This window comes from Bubalus kerabau, chromosome X (genome assembly GCF_029407905.1).
Source record: "Bubalus kerabau isolate K-KA32 ecotype Philippines breed swamp buffalo chromosome X, PCC_UOA_SB_1v2, whole genome shotgun sequence".
NCBI classification, from domain to species: domain Eukaryota; kingdom Metazoa; phylum Chordata; class Mammalia; order Artiodactyla; family Bovidae; genus Bubalus; species Bubalus kerabau.
Window position 1 is genome coordinate 122,919,386 of NC_073647.1, and position 9,788 is coordinate 122,929,173.

At 39.6% G+C, this 9,788-nt stretch overlaps 1 protein-coding gene across 20 annotated transcripts in view; it reads left to right on the forward strand.

Moving 5' to 3' along the window:
* PRRG1 (proline rich and Gla domain 1) overlaps nucleotides 1-8,181 on the forward strand; it is a 466,522-nt gene extending 458,341 nt beyond the window's left edge. For all 20 annotated transcript variants that reach the window (XM_055565364.1, XM_055565379.1, XM_055565378.1 and 17 more), the window contains one exon: nucleotides 6,571-8,181. In XM_055565364.1, the coding sequence (XP_055421339.1) occupies nucleotides 6,571-7,056 (486 nt within the window). In that variant the 3' untranslated portion in view covers nucleotides 7,057-8,181. The remainder of the gene's footprint in view (nucleotides 1-6,570) is intronic.
* The last annotated feature ends 1,607 nt before the right edge of the window (nucleotides 8,182-9,788 follow it).

The window sequence follows — 9,788 nt, forward strand, 5'->3', positions numbered from 1 at the left end:
ATCCCTATATATAACCACGAAACCGGACTCTTGCTCCTCAGCCTGAAGCTCTAAGACAAGCAAAGAAGGATTTTTCACACAAAAATTGGGCTGTATTTCAATCTGTGTCTGTGCTGTGCCCTGAGAGTGGTAGCCAGCCAGGAACTATTACATCTGTTCCACTATCGAGAGGTCCACAAACACAGGACCTGCTAGCCATCACAGCCAGGTGATTAGGGGGCAGCAGACACATGTACAAGCTCCCCTCTGGGAGGTGCTGGTGCTCTGGAGAGGACTATAGGGGGCCCTAGCTGTGTTTCCGTAGAAATCTGCCCCTCAGGCCACAGAGCTGTGACATAAAGCCTCTTTCCCAGAAGGACTTGGCACCTTAGTGCTGCTTCTTGCTATGCCCTTGGTGACCTGTGTGCACAAGCCCTACCAGAGCCAGACACCCAGAGAGAACCCTCAGAAACTGGGGCTGCATACAAAGGTACAAGCCCCTCTCCAGGATGCCAAGGTGGCCCCTGCCGTCCTCCACCCCCAGAGCATTGCATTAGGCCTAAAAGATGTCTGCTATCTCAGAGGCCTGTGCCTCAGGCCGATTGATGCTTTAAGATCAGCAAGTGAGTCTCTTTCACAGAAAGTCTGGGTGCTTCTGAGTCTGCTCCCATCCTGCTAAATACAGTCGGGGTGCTCCCATGTGAGCTCAAATCCTTTACTCCTCAAGGAGAACAGCTCATGTTTCTGAGATCCCTCCCCATGATAGGTCCTCACACGCCAGGTGGGGTCCATGGGGAGGTTGTGTCCCAGCCTTTCCTACCCAGCTCAGTGTAGGGTTTTTTCCTGGTCCACCTGATGAGTAGAAGTTGCTCTGCTAGTTTTATAAGTTTTTTCCAGAAAACAGTTGTTCCCTGCATAGATCTGATGTGTCCACAGAAGGAAGTACAGTCTGGGCCTTTGCTGGTTCTAAGTTGCTTCAGTCATGTCCGACTCTGTGCGACCCCATGGACTGCAGCCCACCAGGCTCTCCCGTCCCTGGGATTTTCCAGGCAAGAACACTGGATTGGGGTGCCATTGCCTTCTCCGGGGCTTTCCTACATTGGTATATTCAACTGCAACCCTAAAATACCAGTCAGTTTTTAATGCTGTTTACAAGGGATATTTTGGGACTTGAGAGTTCTCCTGTTGCCTCTTATACTGGGACGGCTATCAGTTCCCACCTCAAGTATCCTGAATCTGATCCTTTACAGTTTTACAACCATTACCATTATACCTAAATTACAGAGTTTTTTACTTTATGTAAGCTGTATGCTGCTTAGCAAAATAATAATCCCTATAATTTTTTAAAAGATAGAACTGTAACTTCTAAACACATTTGAGTCAGTTCTAATGAGGTGGGTGAAGTCAAAAAGAGAAGACAAATATCATATCATATTGCATCTATATGGAATCTAGAAAGATGGTACTGATGATCCTATTTGCAGGGCAGCAAAGGAGACACAGACATAGAGAACAGACTTGTAGACAGAAGGGGGAAGGAGAGGGTGGGATGACTTAAGAATAGTACTGAAACATATACATTACCATATGGAAAACAGCCAGTGGGAATTTGCTCTCTGATGCACGGCACCCAAAACCAGTGCTCCGTGACAACCTAGGGGGGTTGCGAGGTTTGAGAGGGAGTGGACATATGTATATCTGTGGCTGATTATCCTCCAATTAAAAATAAAAGAAAAACCGTACCTTGTTCTTCATCCCCCAGCCATATCATTTACAACTTAGAGTAAAATAAGTTGACACCATACTTATCATAAATATTGCTTCTCAGCAAATTGTATACACTCTAGTGGCAATTTTCAAGAGAATACCTTACCTTTTATATCGTAGTTCATAATTTACAAGTAGTCTTTGTTTTCTCAGAAGTTAGATCTACATAGTCCTACTCTTTTGATGAAAGAAAGAACACAAAGTAACTTTTACAGGGATTTTTTTTTTTTTACCCTAGAACACCCATCTAGATAAAGAATATAAAGAATCTTAACAGTGTTCAACGACCTCTTGCTGGAATATTCCAACCTGTTCTCAACAAGGCAGCTTTTGGAGTTAAGATTGTGGCTTCTGTCCCTTCTCTCTGGTGGTCTTTCCTTCCCTGTCATGCTTGTTCAGTAAAACGGAGAATATGAGTGCTGAGTATAAATGCTGCCGGGCCCTCAGCAATACAAACTCACTGGGCCCATCACCCACTTCCAAACTTCACCACATAGGTAGGTTCTGAGCTGATTACTCAAAGACTGGAAAAATATTCTTGGCTTTACTCTTTGAATTTAGGAATACGGTCCTTCAGGCCTTGAGTCACTCAAATTCCACTTAAAAATGGTATTGAGAAAATTCAAATCAGAAAAGCAGACATTTTATAATAAAATAGCAACAAATTTGGTTTGGTAGAATCTTTCACATACTTACCTACTGTGATGAAACATCTATCTTTTGGGGCTCTTGCCTCTGAAATAATTGTCAAAAACTAGAGAAAATATAAAAAGCAACAAGGGAAAATTTTGCAACAAATAACAACCAATGGATCACTGAAGAAAAAAAAAATAATTCATTTGTCTCTAGGTAAACAAAAGCATGACAATCCAAAACGTATGGGATGCAGCAAAAGCAGGGAAGTTTACAGCAATACAATCTTACCTCAGGGAACAAGAAAAAAGCTCAAATAATCTAACCTTATACTTATAGCAGCTAGAGAAAGAACAAACAACCCCAAAGTTAGTAGAAGGAAAGAAATCATAAAGATTAAAGCACAAATAAATAGAAAACAATAGAAAAGATCAGTGAAACTAAAAACTGCTTCCTTGAAAAGATAATAATTCATAAACCTTTAGCCAGACTCATCAAGAAAAGAGAGGGCACAAACCTAACATTAGGAATGAAAAGGAGAACTTGGAAACCACAGAAATACTGAGGACTATAAGGCAACTATATAAAATGGACAAAGTCTTAGAAAGGTACAGTGTCCCAAGATTCAACTAAGAAGAAATACAAAATATGAACAGACCTGTCACAAGTACTGAAACTGTGATTTAAAAACTCCCAACAAATGCTAAGGCATAGATTTGTAATCCCTAGGTCTGCTTACCATAATGAGAGTCTATCTTTTAGGGTGCTGGTGGAAGGTCATGGGATCTGAAACCTAACATCAGTATTTCAAAACATGAAGAAAAAAACCTCTCATTATTAATAAGTATGTTGCTGCTGCTAAGTCGCTTCAGTCGTGTCTGACTGTGCGACCCCATAGACGGCAGCCCACCAGGCTCCCCCGTCCCTGGGATTCTCCAGGCAAGAACACTGGAGTGGGTTGCCATTTCCTTCTCCAATGCATGAAAGTGAAAAATGAAAGTGAAGTCGCTCAGTCGTGTCCGACTCTTAGCGAACCCATGGACTGCAGCCTACCAGACTCCTCCGTCCATGGGATTTTCCAGGCAAGAGTACTGGAGTGGGATGCCATTGCCATCTCTGAATAAGTATGTAAGTACATGTAAAAAAACAAAAACAAAAAACCTCCCAACCAAAAAAGTCCAGGACCAGATGGCTTCACAGGTGAATTCTATCAAACATTTGGAGAAGAGTTAACACCTATCCTTCTAAAACCCTTCCACAAAATTGCAGAGGAAGGAACAGTCCCAAACTCATTCTATGATACCACCATCACCCTGTTACCCAAACCAGATAAAGATACAACAAAAACAGAAAATTACAGGCCATTATCACTAATAAACATACACAGACACAAAAATCCTCAACAAAATACTGGTAAACCAAACCCAACAGTACATTAAAAAGATCACACACCACGATCAAATGGGATTTATCCCAGGGGTGCAAGGGTTCATCCATATCTGAATGATTTGCCAGACCCCTCTGATCCCTTGAGATTCATTATCTATGTAATTTTAGCATTATCTAAAATTACTGAATCCCTTTCTTTCATTAAAATTTTCTTTCTTAAATAAACTTCCATTGCCTCTAAAGCTCTGTTTTACTGAGTCTTGAAATCACTTATTTGCTTTCTGAATATCTTCTGGCTGTTTCCAGTAAAATAAAGAACAATCTAAATAGCTTAGAGAGACATAAATCTGGTTTGTCTATTTGAATGACAGTTATTTTACTTGATTTTAAGTGAGTATTTCCCTGATTCTCTTGCCTCAAGGACAAAGTCAGTCTAGTTTCCAAAGAAATAAATCTGGCAGACCTTTTTATTCAGATCAATGAATGTTACTTGTTTTCAAACTACACATTTAGCATGATGAGAAAGATTGAATTTTCTAGGAAACTGTCCAAGTTTGACATACCTTATGCATCAGGACAGACTGCTTTTTGCTTTGCTCTGACACCAGGCCTGTTGCATTCAAATGCCAGCTCCAACATTTGTGTGTTAAGTGACCTTGGTTTTATTAAAATGTAATATCTCTGAGCCTCCATTTCCTCATCTGCAAGTGGGAATGATTATTAGGTGCAGCTTGTGAATTGTGTTGCTATTGGTAAAGTGAAAAGCTGCTGTGATGATTCTATTCTTGTCTAAGCTTTGTCTTTAAAACAGAATCACACTTTTATTTTCAAGGGTTAAAGTTTTTTTCTCCCAAAGGAAAAAAAAAACACAACTTTGCTGCTTTTTCCTAAGTGTGCCAAGGAAACCACAGAAATTGATTTATACCAGCCAAGCATGAAAAAAAAAGAACCATTTTCATGTGCATTATTGATTATCCAAAAGTGACTGGACAAGATTAAAAAGTCATTTGTCTATTCCATTTATTCTAAGATTAACATTATATAATTATTTGAAATCACATATTATTTGTGTTTTGTGGTTAAGATTAAATGGAGGGGAAGGAGATGGTGATCTGAGAGATGGCAAAGAGAGGAGAAGTCTTCATCTCTATAGATTAAGAAAGTTACCTACAAAGTAGATACTTGGTAGGTCTCTATAAGTAGATTAATAAAAATTTTATTGAGATTTAGTACAGTTTGATTCCAAATTTCTAAAAAATGTACATTTGTGTAAGGATTTGACTGAGAGTTGGAAGAGAGTAGTTGTAAACCTAAAATGTTAATAGTGATTATATCTTTGCAATGTAATTACAGATGATTGTTTTTTCCTTTTCAGATATTTATGCATTAGTAAATTTTTATAGAATCTATATTTTCTGTAATAAAGTTGGCAATACTAAAAGTAACAGTTATACAAAAATAGTGTACACTTTTATTGTTTACAAAAAGCTTCATGAGTTTTCAACCTGGATTATTAACTGTTTCACTAATAAAAATTTAATTTCCAGTTTGGGATATTGTCCTAAAATAAATGCTATACACCTTGGGATTACAGTATCTCTACTCCTGGCTTGTTTTAATGTTGTACCTTGCATATTTTTACCTGCCCACAGCCTTTACTAAGTCATACCGTATTTCTTACAGCATATCAAACTTTTATCTTAGAATCACAGAATGTTGGAATAATAATGTACCTTATAAGACGACCAAGTTTAGGGGTGGAACACTGTGGGTCATTCTTAGACCCACATAGTACTTTAAAAGCCTTTGACTAATAAAAGATAGTGCTATGAAACAAACAGTTTTAGCGCCCACAGTCTTACCTTCTGCCAAGTATTTAAATACTATCAGTAGCCTGCAAACAAATATTGTGAGGGGAAAAAACCAAACACTATTGGCTAAGTTTAAGCATTGGGGGTGGTGTTTGTACCAAGGTTTGGGATATAGATTACTCCAATTTGAAGCAGACTTATGATACACAAGTGAACTGTTAATCGCTCAGTTGTGTCTGACTCTTTGCGACCCCATGGACTGTAGCCTGCCAGGCTCCTCTGTCCATGGGATTTCCCAGGCAAGAATACTAGAGTGGGTAGCCATCCTCTTCTCCAGGGGATCTTCCCAACCCAGGGATCGAACCCACATTTCCTGTGTCTCCAGGATTGCAGGCGGATTCTTTACCATCTGAGCTACCTGGGAAGCCCATGATATACAAAAATTCATTATAATCACCACTACTTATTGAATGTTTAGATGCATTAAATCTGTGTACTCTGGGGCTGGGAGGGAATACCTGGTAGGAGAGAGTCCCAAACAGAGCTATTGGAAAACAAGGCATTGCATCTGAGCACTAAGAGCCTCCAACAGCCCAAAATAGCACAATGATGATGGGGTCCCTCTCTCATAATTGGACATGGAAAATGGTATGTACCTTCTATATTAAAGGGGAGATTAGGTGGTATATTTGGAAAAGGGAAAATTCTTTATGCTTTTTTCCCTTCCAATATATCATAACTGAAAATACAAAAAACACCAAGTCTTGAAGACCTTGGGTTCTGACTCCCCATTTTAGGGGAGAGTCCAGAGGGAGCACCATGATCTGCAGTTTCTTGTCAGGGAAAATACAGGCCGCAGGTCACTGGAACCAACAAATCTGGTTTGGGGTTTTCTTTTCATCATATTAATAAAACCCAGATATGCGTTCATTTGCTATTTCCGATCTTTGGATCATGTTGATTTACAGTTAATCTCCTCTTCTATTTTCAGAAGGAGTTTTGGAACACGTACACAAAAGCACAACAAGGAGAGAGTAACAGAGGAAGTGACTGGTTTCAGTTTTACCTTACCTTTCCATTAATCTTTGGCCTCTTCATTATCCTCCTTGTCATTTTCCTGATCTGGAGATGCTTCCTAAGAAACAAGACTCGCCGACAGACAGTGACGGAAGGTCATATTCCTTTCCCTCAACACCTCAATATTATCACTACACCTCCCCCACCAGATGAAGTCTTTGATAACAGCGGGTTGTCCCCAGGCTTCCTGGAATACGTGGTTGGGCGCTCAGATTCCGTCTCCACTCGCCTGTCCAACTGCGATCCCCCACCAACCTACGAGGAAGCCACTGGGCAGATGAACCTACGGAGGAGTGAAACAGAACCTCATCTTGATCCGCCTCCGGAGTATGAAGACATCATCAACTCCAACTCAGCCAGTGCCATTGCTATGGTGCCTGTGGTCACCACTATCAAATGAAACTGCAAACTTCTTTCTACTATAATCGTTTTTAAAATACTAATGAGAGAACTTTCTAGCACTTTACCACTACATGTGCATCTGACTTATTGGACTCTGACAGCATACCACTTCATATTCTCCGATTTGATTTTCATTAGTTCTGTTTCCCACTCTAAACTCTTTATCCATGCTCATTTTTGCTAATGGAAATATGTGAAGAGGGAAAAATACTAGTGGAGGTCTTCCTAGGAGCTGTACATCGGTGTGTGCGCATGTATGTTTATGTATATATGTACCTGAACATATACGTGTGTGTACATCAGCCCAGTATATGGGCACCTGTCTTAAAAAGTCATTAACATCTATCTAAATCACCTATAAAGAGAACATTACTCACCAAAATTGGAGGTTGGGGGGAAGGCACCAACAATTTGTGTAACAGCAACGTGCTGTTGAATTTTGAAAATAAGATGAACTTAGCCTGCTTTTAAAATTTTACAGGCTTTTGTTAACCTTCTTCAACTTCCTTAAAAGGGAAAAAAATGCATATAGTCAGTCTTGACTTGAGGAACATCTCAGAGGGTGACAGAGAGAGAAGGAAGGCATAATAATTGATACCTTGTTCCTAGTGGACAGCAAGAAAATCATTGGTCCTTCATGGCTTTTGGCTGCTTTCACAGGAGGGATTTTGGTGCTGTAATTGACTGCCTCCCCCACAAAAATTAAACAGTGTTTGCTTAGTGTCCTTGAATGTCACATGCTATTTGTATTAACATCTTGGTGGAGTGGATTTCCTGGCAAAAGAATCATTTCTCAAGTAGATACTCGAATCGATGACAGAACCGATGCAGACTTCTCCTTGGCTCATTGGCAACACTTTCTTTCTCCATGTTACATTGCCTTTTACTCTAGTTGCTCTCCTACCACCCCAGAATCTTCTAGCAAGTAAGAATTTAGTTAAAACCTTGGGAATTATTTTCTTAATGTTTTTCTATAGAGTGAAGCCTTTGTCTCAAGATGATTACCAGGCAATTTTCCCTTAAATTAAGAACTGTGATTTCTGTATTATTCTCCAGTTGGCAGAGGAAGACTGCAAAGTCTGTGTTGTGCCAGGCGCACAATAAATCTAGTTATAGCTGCAAACATATCTCACAGTTGCTATTTCATTTTGTATTTTCAGATTTTTTTAACTGCACACTTTTTGTTGAAAATCTTTGGAGCAGGGGGAACAGGCTGTGAATGAATTGCCAACATAAACTGGCTAGGAAAGAAGAAAAAATCCAACAGTTATACATGCACTGATGGAAGATGCATTATATCGGTCAGATTTCTGTGCCACTCCCACAACTCCTTAGTGTTGGATAAAATGGCTGATATTTTGTAAAAAAAAAAAAATAATAAAAAAAATAAAATAAAATAAAATGGCTGATCAGGCAGAAGGCAAGCAGGTTTTGGAAGCGTCATGTCCTGCGGCTTCCATATCCATCCCCACACAGACTCCCCTAAACCCTAAGGAGGAGCACTGCTTGGGAGGACCTTGAACTAGGAGTCAGATGACCTGAATTAAGATCCCACTCTGCCATACCCTTGCCAGGCTACTTTGGGAAAGACCCATATCTGACTCTCAAGCTCCTTACTTACCTCTGAAATGGCGATAGTATCATTCGCCCTGCCTTTTAAAGTCCCTCCTGGGGCTTTAAAAGGATGCAATGAGATGGTATGTGTGAAAGTCATTTGTAAGACCTGAAGAGCACTCTAGGTGTAAGGTCACAGCATTGTTCTCCTTGCTCTCAAGGGGGAAGAAGCTTCTGTTTCCCTAAAATGTATCTGAGTTTTCACAGTGAGAAATAGAGCAGGTTGCTCCATTAGTGGCTCACAGGTTCCTACTTTGAGTGTGTGGGCTCTTAGTTCAACACCTGTCATTCTCTGGTTTATACCAATGCTGGGCCTACTTAATGACAACTGTCCGCTCAGCACAAGCAGGAGTAAGCAAATGCTGGAAAGGGAACTACCGCTGACTGTGTTTAGATAACAGGTTTTACGGCTTTCATGGACTAAAAATTAATAAATCTTGAACCTGGTCTCAGCAGAAATGACAGCATTGTTTTGAATTTGGCCCTGAGTACATGGTAATCTCTGGCTTCTACTTAAAGCTGAGAATGGAAGTGTTTGAGCCAGTAATGTATTTTGGTTTAGAGAAAAATTAAGGCTCCTTTTATGTGGACTTTTTCTTTTGTCATTAATATCAGGCCTCAGATTAAACCAGCAGTTCTCAACAAATGGCAATGAGCCCCGCTGGGAGTCCTTGAGAACATTCAAATTTGAGGGGTGTCTGTGAGACCAACAGTATTTTCATAATAACACCAACACGTTGTCTTTTCACTTTCTCTCTCAAAAAGTTATTAAAAACGTTAGTCATCTTCCCATGCTTTTGTTTGTTTTAGAATATAGCTATTTTCTTTAAAATGTTATTTGTGTTTAGCATGTAATGGACTTTTTAATTTGGGGACTTTTATATTTTTAAATCAATAAGTACTTAAATTTTTTTTCACTTTTACTTTCTAATATGGCAAATACTGGTAGCTATAAATTTCATAAACAAAAGCTCTTTGGTGTCCAGATCCCCAACAAATGTTAAGAATATAAAGGGGTCTGGAGACCAAAAGTTTGAAAATTACAGGATGAGACAAAGGAGCAGGATGTTCTATTACTAACTATACATACTTGTCATTTAATTTTACATTCTAAAC